The 12,631-nt window shown below is 47.1% G+C and overlaps 1 protein-coding gene across 1 annotated transcript in view; it reads right to left on the bottom strand.

Annotated features, from left to right (window-relative positions):
* Positions 1–12,631, bottom strand: part of SYNC (syncoilin, intermediate filament protein) — an 86,607-nt gene that overhangs the window by 51,049 nt on the left and 22,927 nt on the right. Inside the window, exon 3 of the mRNA XM_073552005.1 lies at positions 6,103–6,227. Within this exon, the coding sequence (XP_073408106.1) occupies positions 6,103–6,227 (125 nt within the window). The remainder of the gene's footprint in view (positions 1–6,102; positions 6,228–12,631) is intronic.

Raw genomic sequence — 12,631 nt, forward strand, 5'->3', positions numbered from 1 at the left:
GAAGGCCCTCCAGAAGTTCTTGGGTTTTGCTAATTTTTATCGGAAATTTATAGCAAAATTTTCTAGTATTGCCAAGCCATTGACTGATCTGACTAAGAAGGGTGCTGATGTGTTGAATTGGTCTCCGGAGGCTGTTGCTTTCTTTCAGGAGCTGAAGCGAAGATTTACCTCGCCCCGGTTTTGAGACAACCTGATGTCTCACTCCCGTTCCAGGTAGAGGTGGATGCTTCTGAGATTGGTGCAGGAGCTGTTTTGTCCCAAAAGGATCCTGTAACATCTAAAATGAATCCCTGTGCTTTCTTTTCCCGAAAGTTCTCTCCATCTAAACGTAACTATGATGTGGGGAATCGGGAACTGTTGGCCATGAAATGGGTATTTGAGGAGTGGAGACATTGGTTGGAGGGAGCTAAACATCAAGTTGTGGTCCTCACTGACCACAAGAATTTGATTTATCTAGAGTCGGCTAAATGCTTGAACCCTAGACAGGCTAGGTGGGCCTTGTTTTTTACACGTTTTGATTTTGTGGTCTCTTTTCTTCCTGGAACTAAGAATGTCAAGGCAGACGCTCTCTCTAGTAGCTTCTTTGCTGATTCTCCTGTGGTGACCAAGCCTGCTACCATCTTAGGCGAAGGGGTAGTTCTTTCTGCCATCTCGCCCGATTTGAGACTTGCTCTGCAAGAGTTCCAGGAGGACAAACCTGAGCGTTGTCCCAGTGGGAAGTTGTATATTCCTGACCAGTGGAAGAAGAGAGTGATGTCTGAAGTTCATTGCTCTGCATTGGCTGGTCATCCAGGTATTTTTGGTACTAGAGATCTGGTGAGTCGCTCTTTTTGGTGGCCCACCTTGTCTCATGATGTCAGGAATTTTGTGCAGTCCTGTGGGACTTGCTCCCGGTCTAAATCTTGTTCTCACTCTAGTGGGTTGTTGATGCCTTTGCCGGTCCCCAGGAGGCCATGGACCCATATTTCAATGGATTTCATCTCTGATATGCTGGTCTCTCAAAGAATGACTGTTATTTGGGTGATTTGTGATAGGTTCTCTAAGATGGTTCATCTTGTACCACTCCCTAAGTTGCCGTCTTCCTCTGAGTTGGTGCCCCTGTTTTTGCAACAGGTGGTTCGCTTGCACAGGATTCCTGAGAACATTGTATCTGACAGAGGAGTTCAGTTTGTGTCTAGATTTTGGAGGACTTTCTGTTCCAAGCTGGGAATTCAGTTGTCCTTCTCCTCTGCTTTTCACCCTCAGGACAATGGGCAGACAGAGAGAACAAACCAGACCTTGGAGTCGTATTTGAGATGTTTTATTTCCGCTGATCAGGATGATTGGGTTTCATTTTTGCCCTTGGCCGAATTTGCTTTAAATAATAGAGCTAGTTCTGCCACTTTGATGTCACCTTTTTTTTGTAACTTGGGGTTTCATCCTCTATTTTCTTCAGGACAGGTGGAGCCTTCTGCCTGTCCAGGTGTTGACACTGTGGTGGAGAGAATGCACCAGATCTGGGACCAAGTGGTGGATAAGTTATCTCTCTCCCAGGAAAAGGCCCAGCGGTTTTCCAATCGACATAGGACCATTGGTCCCCAGTTTAAGATTGGTGATATGGTGTGGTTATCATCAAAAAATATTGCTATGAAGGTGGCTTCTCCTAAGTTTAAGCCTAGATTTATTGGACCTTAGAAGATTTTGGAGATTATTAATCCGGTCTCTTTTCGTTTGGCTCTTCCTGTCACATTTAAAATCCATAATGTGTTCCATAAGTCCTTGTTGAAGAGGTTTGTTGAACCAGTTGTTCCTGGGGTGGCACCTCCGGACCCTGTATTGGTTGAAGGCAACATGGAATATGAGGTAGGGAAAATACTGGATTCCCGTCTGGCTAGACGGAGACTCCAGTATTTGGTTAAGTGGAAGGGTTATTGTCAGGAGGATAATTCCTGGGTCTCTGCCTCTGATATTCATGCCAAAAGATTGGTGCATGCCTTTCATTGGGCTCACCCTGATCGCCCTGGTGGCGTGGTTGAGGGTTCGGTGACCCCTCCTCAAGGGGGAGGTACTGTTGTGAGTTCATTTTCCCCTTCGTCACTGAGGTCTGGTGAACTCCCTTTTCTGGTAAAGGAAGGTAATGAGCCTGATTATCAGGCACCTGAGCCTAATGATGATGACTGGCTGAGTGGAGTCGCTGACTGGATATAAGGCTGCCGACGCCCTTCTGCCCTGCGGGTTTTTTCTCTGTGGACTTCTAGGACACCAGTCTGATTCCTGCTCCTCTAAAGCTAAGTTTTCTGCTTTGCCTTTTTGCATTTGTGTTTTGTTTTTTGTTTGCCTTGCTTTTTTGGATTCTGCCATTCCCTGCTGGGGTGAGCTGAATCTCCTTTTGCCTGTTGCTCTATCTTCAGAATATTCCAGAGTACTGACATAGTCTTTTTGAAGGCTAGTGTCTTCAGGGCCTTTTTCACTGTCAGTCTGTTGGCTCTTATTTTCATAGGCTTTTCCAGGGATTGCAGACAGCAGCCTTCCTGTCCTTTCCTATCTAGTTATCTTGGGCCCCGTCTTTGCTCAGTCTATCTTTCTTTCTGTGTTGTGTTCTTTCTTCTTGCTTCACCGTCATTATATGTGGGGGCTGCCTTTTGCTTTGGGGTCTGCTCTGGGGCAGTTTAGATTTCCCTTTCTGTCTTTAGGCTATCTAGTCCTCGGGCTGTGATCGAGGGGTCTAGGGCATTGTAGGAACCCCCCACGGCTACTGCTAGTTGTGTTGATAGGTTCAGGGGTCTGCAATCCGATAGCTGCCAACCTCTCTGGTTTTCTGGACTTAGCTTGCGTTTCTGTTTTTGCCTCCTACGGTGACTCAATCATAACAGGGATGGATGAAGGGAGTGCTGCAGCCGACCTCAGTGATCTGGGTCCGCTGGCACAGGAAAGGAACTTGGATAGAAAGCCTGACTCTCCATAAGAAGGAAAGGATTAGAACGGGACGTGAGAAGAGAACTAAGGATTAGGGTTAGAGGAGAACTCTTCCCAAGTTCTAAGCGCAAGGCCGGGGTCCGGTCCCCGAGGCTGTTTGGATACTAATGGTCCTGTGACAGACACCGGAGGAATAGAAGTTGTCACCACTTTATTCCCACACAAGACTTGGGGGCACAACAGCCACGATAGTGAGCCGGGACTTGGTAGCAAGGAGTCCCCGAAGTAGGCTACAGCTGTCTGTCGTACAAGTAGAGTTCATAGGAACATCTGACAGGAGGAACTCCAGTGTAACTCAGTACTGTGAGTACTTCACTAAAGGTGCTAAGAGGGAGACGTTCAGAAAAGGCACATACAGTGGGGCAAAAAAGTATTTAGTCAGTCAGCAATAGTGCAAGTTCCACCACTTAAAAAGATGAGAGGCGTCTGTAATTTACATCATAGGTAGACCTCAACTACTGCTTTTTTTTTCATTTTATTTGCATATTATGGTGGAAAATAAGTATTTGGTCAGAAACAAAATTTCATCTCAATACTTTGTGATATATCCTTTGTTGGCAATGACAGAGGTCAAACGTTTTCTGTAAGTCTTCACAAGGTTGCCACACACTGTTGTTGGTATGTTGGCCCATTCCTCCATGCAGATCTCCTCTAGAGCAGTGATGTTTTTGGCTTTTCGCTTGGCAACACGGACTTTCAACTCCCTCCAAAGGTTTTCTATAGGGTTGAGATCTGGAGACTGGCTAGGCCACTCCAGGACCTTGAAATGCTTCTTACGAAGCCACTCCTTCGTTGCCCTGGCGGTGTGCTTTGGATCATTGTCATGTTGAAAGACCCAGCCACGTTTCATATTCAATGCCCTTGCTGATGGAAGGAGGTTTGCACTCAAAATCTCACGATACATGGCCCCATTCATTCTTTCATGTACCCGGATCAGTCGTCCTGGCCCCTTTGCAGAGAAACAGCCCCAAAGCATGATGTTTCCACCACCATGCTTTACAGTAGGTATGGTGTTTGATGGATGCAACTCAGTATTCTTTTTCCTCCAAACAGGACAAGTTGTGTTTCTACCAAACAGTTCCAGTTTGGTTTCATCAGACCATAGGACATTCTCCCAAAACTCCTCTGGATCATCCAAATGCTCTCTAGCAAACTTCAGACGGGCCCGGACATGTACAGGCTTAAGCAGTGGGACACGTCTGGCACTGCAGGATCTGAGTCCATGGAGGCATAGTGTGTTACTTATGGTAGGCCTTGTTACATTGGTCCCAGCTCTCTGCAGTTCATTCACTAGGTCCCCCCGCGTGGTTCTGGGATTTTTGCTCACCGTTCTTGTGATCATTCTGACCCTACGGGGTGGGATTTTGCGTGGAGCACCAGATCGAGGGAGATTATCAGTGGTCTTGTATGTCTTCCATTTTCTAATTATTGCTCCCACAGTTGATTTCTTCACTCCAAGCTGGTTGGCTATTGCAGATTCAGTCTTCCCAGCCTGGTGCAGGGCTACAATTTTGTTTCTGGTGTCCTTTGACAGCTCTTTGGTCTTCACCATAGTGGAATTTGGAGTCAGACTGTTTGAGGGTGTGCACAGGTGTCTTTTTATACTGATAACAAGTTTAAACAGGTGCCATTACTACAGGTAATGAGTGGAGGAAAGAGGAGACTCTTAAAGAAGAAGTTACAGGTCTGTGAGAGCCAGAAATCTTGATTGCTTGTTTCTGACCAAATACTTATTTTCCACCATAATATGCAAATAAAATGAAAAAAAAACAGACAATGTGATTTTCTGGATTTTTTTTTCTCAGTTTGTCTCCCATAGTTGAGGTCTACCTATGATGTAAATTACAGAAGCCTCTCATCTTTTTAAGTGGTGGAACTTGCACTATTGCTGACTGACTAAATACTTTTTTGCCCCACTGTATGTTGGCGGAGTGTTGGAAAGGAGTACTTCATCTTGCCTGGAAGTTGGCTGAGCTCCTGACCCGGAGGACATGGCACAGATGCGGGCTCTTGTGCCACAACAGACTGTGAGTAAAGCTTTGGAACTACATGCCCTGGTGTCCTCCACTTATTCCTGCGTCAACTTACCCGGCACTGCTACATCCCCTGCGCCCGACACTACACCAGCTAAGTGTCACTTCACCTACTCTGCCCTGGGACTGCAGCCCTGCCTGTGGAGGGCTATAACATCATTGCTGCACCACACCATCTGTCCCAGAGGATCTGTCTGCAGTGTCGGCTTAACATCTTCATTGCCGAACACCACAGGTAGCGTCACGACTCATTCATTCTAATCATCATAAGCACACTGAACATTTCCCCTTTTACAATGGGCATCCAGGGCCACGGGCCGGGTCCCAGCTGCCGTGACATCTCCCATTGAGGCTCATCGGGCCCGGTACCGAGTACCCCACAGCCCAGGGAGGGCGACCCAAAGGTACTTCATGGTTGATGGATTTTTTGTAAATTAGTGTCTCCACATGTACAATTATTTGCTCATGTGCTGGCCATTTTCCTTTCCTTTATTCTTTAAAGCACTGATCCCAATCCTTTCCTTCCTTGGAGAGATACATTTAGCTCTGAAACAGGATCGCGAGCCACATCCAGACCTTTCTCACACACCACCTCAAAGTAGTGACACCTAAAGCCCCCATTACCGGTATAATGACAGCCAAAGCTCTCCCACAGTAATCACACTTGGATACTTGGGTAGTTCCCACCTTGCCTCGATTCAGTATTCACGCTTCAAGTGCTCCCACCACATTATCACATCCAGCTTCAAGCACCATCTCCAACTGGCAGTATCATCCTGTTTCCAGATTTTTGTACCTAATTTATCTACCTCCCCTAGGCCAGTATATGAGAAACCAAAGTTGCTCCTCTGTGTGGGGCTACTTGTAAAAGTTATCCGGAAACCTGCTCTTCATAGCTTTTCGCTAGACCTAATGCTAATTCGCTAAGCTGGCAGATAGCCGCAAGCAACACATTCTAGGCACCTGTGGCTCCCTAGCCACAGGTTGGGAGCTCCTCTTCTTCAAATTGTACAAACACCATGTGCATGAAATATTTTAACCATACAAGTTTTCCCTAAAAAAATACAACTAATGTCAGTACCACCCTGGAAAACTATTTCTTGATGTAACATACTTGTAGACTGCAAGCTCCTGGGCTAAACTTTTCCGTAATTCATCCATCTCTTTATTCTGATGCTGCTGCAGCTGGACTGAAATCGTAATCTCCCTCCTCCTGTCTTCTTGTTCTTGCAGCCGTTCCTGGATGTAGAATGAGAGAATTTTTAGACATTAGATCTAGCCATTGCTTTTTCCAAATCACCCACATCGTGAGTTTGTAGCAATCGCATAAATCCATTGTTAAGTCTCCTAATGAGTGGCAACATGGCATTTAATATATGAAAATACAGATCTGGGTGGCTGTTTAAGATAGTTTTACTAGTCTAGTCTATTTTCCCCACTCTCCTATAAATATACTTGGCATGAAGTCCATTTTCAGGTATGTGGTGGCACCTAATTAAATAAGCAGTGCAAGGAGTCAATTATTGGGTTTTCCTCTGTCATTTAAGCTGAACCCCAGGTTTGCCTGCCAAAAGCAAATGTGAGACGGCAGAGTGAAAGCGTGTGAAAGGAAGTGTTTCAGATCTCTGCCCATGAGTAACACTCTCCTATAAATAGGTTATTCCTCTTATCCAAGATAGAAATAGTTATTATGTTGGAGAGAAATTTAAACCTATCATAGGTCATGTTTGACGTTATCCAGTTTACGAAATGCTCACGTGAGTTTAATAAAAGGAAAGGCATAAATTACCTTAGTTTAGCTCGAATGATAATATCTTCGATGCTACATTCCTAATTTCTGCCTTATTGTAGGAAGTATGTACAGTACGTCTGTATTCCAGATAAACATATGATATATCTATAAGGTATCGGAAATAAAGGGGTTGTCCAGACTTGGGTTTCAAGTCTGCAGTCACTCTGATACTGCACACTTGTGAATCCTCACAGTGCGCACAGTGCACGCTATCAGGATTCTCCGGTGTTGACACTGCAAGCAGGCAGTCATATGTTCAGCCTCGCTCATTCACTTGTATTGAGCGAGACCATGCACATCTATTTGGTACGTGACTGCATGTATGCAAGTTGCATAGTTGAGATCACACGCCCGCCCACTCCCGACACCAGCAGAGGAGAATCCTGACTGTGTGTTCACAAGTCTGCAATCGCGTAGAGAGACTGCAGACTTGAGCCTCAAGCGGACAATTCCTTTAAGTAGAAGTGATTTGTGGAATCATATGGATACATAGGGTACAGGAAAACCACACTTCCTATTTTACACTTCCAGTCCGAAAATTTAATTTGTTGCCAGCAGACAGTTTAATACCTTTTCCAATGCTTTTTTATATGATCATGTAATATTTGCCAATTACAAGCGTAAAATGCTGAAATCAGGAATGTGTTTTTCCTTTTTTACCTGACTGATTAACATAACAAATATTTAAACATGTGGCATACATTTACATTCCTCTGACTGCTTTTTTTTTTTTAAGTGAAAGAAAAGACAATGATAACACTTTTCTTTACTGCACTCAGTACTATTAGTATTAGAAACAATATACAACTTTTTTTTACCATGGTATTTATCAAGTGGTGTCTGCCACTACAATACATACAGGTGCTTCTCACAAAATTAGAATATCATCAAAAAGTTAATTTATTTCAGTTCTTTAATACAAAAAGTAAAACTCATATATAAAGAGTCATTACAAACAGAGTGATCTATATCAAGTGTTTATTTATGTTAATGTTGATGATTATGGCTTACAGCTAAAGAAAACCCAAAAGCCATTATCTCAGTAACCTGCAAAGGTTTTCTAAGCATTCAAAAAGTTCCCTTAAGGGCCTGTCACACTAAGCGATATCACTAGCAATATCGCTATAACGTCACTGTTTTTTGTGACGTTATAGCGATATTGCTAGCGATATCGCTATGTCTGATACTTACAGTGGCGGATTATAATGAGGTCAATTTGGGCAGTTGCCCCGGGCCCAGTGGGGTTAAGGGGCCCACAGCCCAGGCCAGTAAATTGCCCCATTATAATCCGCCACTGCGCAGGGCCGGATTATAGGCAGGGCAGGCGGGGCTTCAGCCCCGGGGCCCCCACCACAAGAGCTTCTAAGGGGGCCCCCACCACATTCCTGCTGGCTGCTGCAATGGCACTCCATCTTCTCCCCACCTAAAAGTGAGTGACCGTGGGGGCGGCATTATGTGCTCTGCTACCAGCAGCATCTACAAATAGCCTGAACGCTGATGCTGCTGGTAGCGTGCAAAGGCTTGTGATGAGATCACAGGAGGTAAGGTGTCAGGGCCCCCGATCATGTGACCCCTGTCTCCTCCCCTCCTGTGACCTCATCACAGATCCTGTGCACACAGCACTGAGCACTGAGAGCAGCCATGTATGTGGAGTGCGGCTCTGCGGGTGGAGGTCGGTGCTGGAGGCTCCATTATTCTCTATGTGGAGTGCGGCTCTGCGGGTGGAGGTCGGTGCTGGAGGCTCCATTATTCTCTATGTGGAGTGGGGCTCTGCGGGTGGAGGTCGGTGCTGGAGGCTCCATTATTCTCTATGTGGAGTGCGGCTCTGCGGGTGGAGGTCGGTGCTGGAGGCTCCATTATTCTCTATGTGGAGTGCGGCTCTGCGGGTGGAGGTCAGTGCTGGAGGCTCCATTATTCTCTATGTGGAGTGCGGCTCTGCGGGTGGAGGTCGGTGCTGGAGGCTCCATTATTCTCTATGTGGAGTGCGGCTCTGCAGGTGGAGGTTGGTGCTGGAGGCTCCATTATTCTCTGTGTGGAGTGCGGCTCTGCGGGTTGAGGTCGGTGCTGGAGGCTCCATTATTCTCTATGTGGAGTGCGGCTCTGCGGGTGGAGGTCGGTGCTGGAGGCTCCATTATTCTCTATGTGGGGTGCGGCTCTGCGGGTGGAGGTCGGTGCTGGAGGCTCCATTATTCTCTATGTGGAGTGGGGCTCTGCGGGTGGAGGTCGGTGCTGGAGGCTCCATTATTCTCTATGTGGGGTGCGGCTCTGCGGGTGGAGGTCGGTGCCGGAGGCTCCATTATTCTCTATGTGGAGTGCGGCTCTGCGGGTGGAGGTCGGTGCCGGAGGCTCCATTATTCTCTATGTGGAGTGTGGCTCTGCGGGTGGAGGTCGGTGCTGGAGGCTCCATTATTCTCTATGTGGAGTGCGGCTCTGTGGGTGGAGGTCGGTGCCGGAGGCTCCATTATTCTCTATGTGGAGTGCGGCTCTGCGGGTGGAGGTCGGTGCTGGAGGCTCCATTATTCTCTATGTGGAGTGGGGCTCTGCGGGTGGAGGTCGGTGCTGGAGGCTCCATTATTCTCTATGTGGAGTGGGGCTCTGCAGGTGGAGGTAGGTGCCGGAGGACCCATTATTCTCTATGTGGAGTGCGGCTCTGCGGGTGGAGGTCGGTGCTGGAGGCCCCATTATTCTCTATGTAGAGTGTGGCTCTGCGGGTGGAGGTCGGTGCTGGAGGCCCCATTATTCTCTATGTAGAGTGTGGCTCTACGATTCGTGACCCCCGTCACGTGACGAGGGGGGCCCACAGAGTCTGAACTGCCCCGGGCCCTGGCTACACTTAATCCACCCCTGGATACTTACCTCCGACCGCTCCCCCGCTGCTTATCGCTGATCGTGTGAGAACGTACTGGACTGTTTTTCGTCGTCAGCTTCCTGCTGGGCTTCCTGCTGTGGAGACGAGCGACGCATGGATGTGGGCGGGAGGACGTCAGGATCGCCTAGTGTGACAGGTAAGTAGCGACCCCCGACCCCTGCGATGTCGCTGGTGAGATCTGCCTGTGTGGCAGCTCACTAGCAACCACTTAGCGATGTACCAGCGATCCTGACCGCGTCATATCGCAGGTACATCGCTAAGTGTGACAGTACCTTAAGTCTGTTTCAGTAGGCTCCACAATCATGTGGAAGACTCCAGACTTGACAGATATCCAGAAGCCATTGACACACTCCACGAAGAGGGTAAGCCACAAAAGGTCATTGCTAAAGAAGCTGGCTGTTCACAGAGTGCTTTATCCAAGCATATTAATGGAAAGTTGAGTGGACGGAAAAAGCGTGGTGGAAAAAGGTGCACAAGCAACCGGGATAACCGCAGCCTTGAAAGGATTGTTAAGAAAAGGCCATTCAAAAATTTGGGGGAGATTCACAAGGAGTGGACTGCTGCTGGAGTCATTGCTTCAAGAGTCACAACACACAGATGTATCCAGGTCATGGGCTACAAGTGTCGCATTCCTTGTGTTAAGCCAATCATGACCAATAGACGACGCCAGAAGTATCTTACCTGGGCCAAGGAGAAAAAGAACTGGACTGTTGCTCAGTGGTCCAAGGTGTTGTTTTCAGATGAAAATAAATATTGAATTTCATTTGGAAATCAAGGTCCCACAGTCTGGAGGAAGAGTGGAGAGGCACACAATCCAAGCTGCTTGAGGTCTAGTGTGAAGTTTCCACAATCAGTGATGGTTTGGGGAGCCATGTCATCTGCTGTTGTAAGTCCACTGTGTTTTATCAAGACCAAAGTCAGCGCAGCCGGCTAGTTTTTTGGAGATGGAAATTTCATTCACCAGCAGGACTTGGCACCACACTGCCAACAGTACCAATACCTGGTATAAAACAACAGTATCACTGTGCTTGATTGGCCAGCAAACTCACCTGACCTTAACTCCATAGAGAATCTATGGGGTATTGTCAAGAGGAAGATGAAAGACACCAGACCCAACAAAGCAGATGAGCTGAACACTGCTATCAAAGCAACCTGGGCTTCCAGAACACCTCAGCAGTGCCACAGGCTGATCGCCTCCATGCCACTCCACATTGCTGCAGTCAGGCCATGTGCACACGATGCAGATATCCAGCGGATCTGCAGCGGATTTTACCGCGCAGAAATGCTGCATATCCGCATTGTGATGTACAGTAGCATGTAAGGCTACTTTCACACATCAGGTTTTCGGCGTCAGGCGCGATCCGGCGTCGTGCCGGAACGCCGGATCCGGCAAATGTTTTGTAAAACCGGATGTGACGGATCCGGTTTTCTGCCGGATCCATCTTGTTCTTGACAGACAAAACCGGATCCGTCTCATCCGGTTCATCCGTTTTTCTATCCGTTTTTCGACGGATTACGCCGGATCCGGTTTTTAAAAACACCCCTTGTGGCCTTCCGAACGGGATTGGCTACTGGAAAACTATATATAGCGTGTTCCTACAGCCCTTCTTTGACAGATTGTAGAGGAGAAAGTGCAGGTTGGAGAGAAGAGCAAGTTACTGGTGAAGATGGATGTTGTGATTGGAAATATTTTGAAGAATTTGGCGGATTTTACAGCGGAGGCGAATCGTTTGAGGGTGATTGTTCTGGAGAAGGAGAGAGCGAGACAGCAGCGCATCAGGCATCGTAGACGACGTTTGTGGATCCACCCCATCACAGCCAAGAGAATGACGCGTGGGGTCTATTCTACACTCTGCATGGACCTTCGACGAAACCCGGATAAATTTTTTGGATATGTTCGGATGAAAATGGAGAATTTTGATTACTTGGTGGAGCGCATTGCACACCTCATAAGAAAAGCGGACACCTATTGCCGCTTCTCTGTTTCACCCGCAGAGCGTCTGATGGTGACTTTAAGGTAAGCCACATTTATTGGATGTGCTCGCATCAGAGCACACTTTCACTCCAATCTTGTTGGTGGTAGTTTGTATCTCCAAGTGTTATAGCTGAGTTTTGGTATGTAATGCTGTGATTTAAAACTAATTGATTGTTTTTTAATTCCCCACAGATTTCTTGCAACTGGAGAATCCCTTTCGTCACTGCATTTCCAGTACAGACTCGGGATTTCCACCATATCTGGAATAGTGAAGCACACATGCCGTGCACTGTGGGACTCCTTAGCTGAAGAGTTTTTACCAGAGCCCACAACAGAGAGGTGGATTGAAATTTCAGAAAAGTTTCAACAGATATGTCAGTTTCCCAACTGCTTGGGCGCTGTGGATGGGAAACATATCCGCATTGTAAAGCCAGCCGGATCGGGATCGGAATATTTCAATTACAAGAAATATTTTTCAATTGTCCTCATGGCCATCGCTGACGCGGAATACAAATTTATTGCTGTTGATATTGGGGCCTATGGCCGCTCCAATGACTCTCAAGTTTTCAAACTGTCTGCCATGGGGCGTAAACTGTATGGAAACACCTTCCAGTTCCCACCACCTAGACCGCTGCCGCAAACATCTGGTCCACCTATGCAATTTGTCTGTGTAGGGGATGAAGCCTTCCAGCTGTCAGAACACCTTTTGAAACCGTACTCTAGCAGAGGATTGACAAGAACAAAACGCATTTTTAATTACCGCCTCACAAGAGCAAGAAGAATGGTTGAATGTATCTTTGGTATTCTGACAGCCAAATGGCGGGTCCTATTGACTGCGATCAACCTCAAGACAGAAACTGTGGACGAGGTGATCAAAGCTTGCGTGGTACTCCACAATTTTGTTATCTGCAAGGAACCCATTTCCATTGAGGACACCTCTGAAGAAACCACCTTGGAAGATTACCAGGACATTACCACTAGAAGTTCTGTGACGGTTTCAGTAATGA

Source organism: Dendrobates tinctorius, unplaced genomic scaffold, assembly GCF_039654945.1.
Source record: "Dendrobates tinctorius isolate UK_male_01 unplaced genomic scaffold, ASM3965494v1 ptg000183l, whole genome shotgun sequence".
In the NCBI taxonomy this organism is placed as follows: domain Eukaryota; kingdom Metazoa; phylum Chordata; class Amphibia; order Anura; family Dendrobatidae; genus Dendrobates; species Dendrobates tinctorius.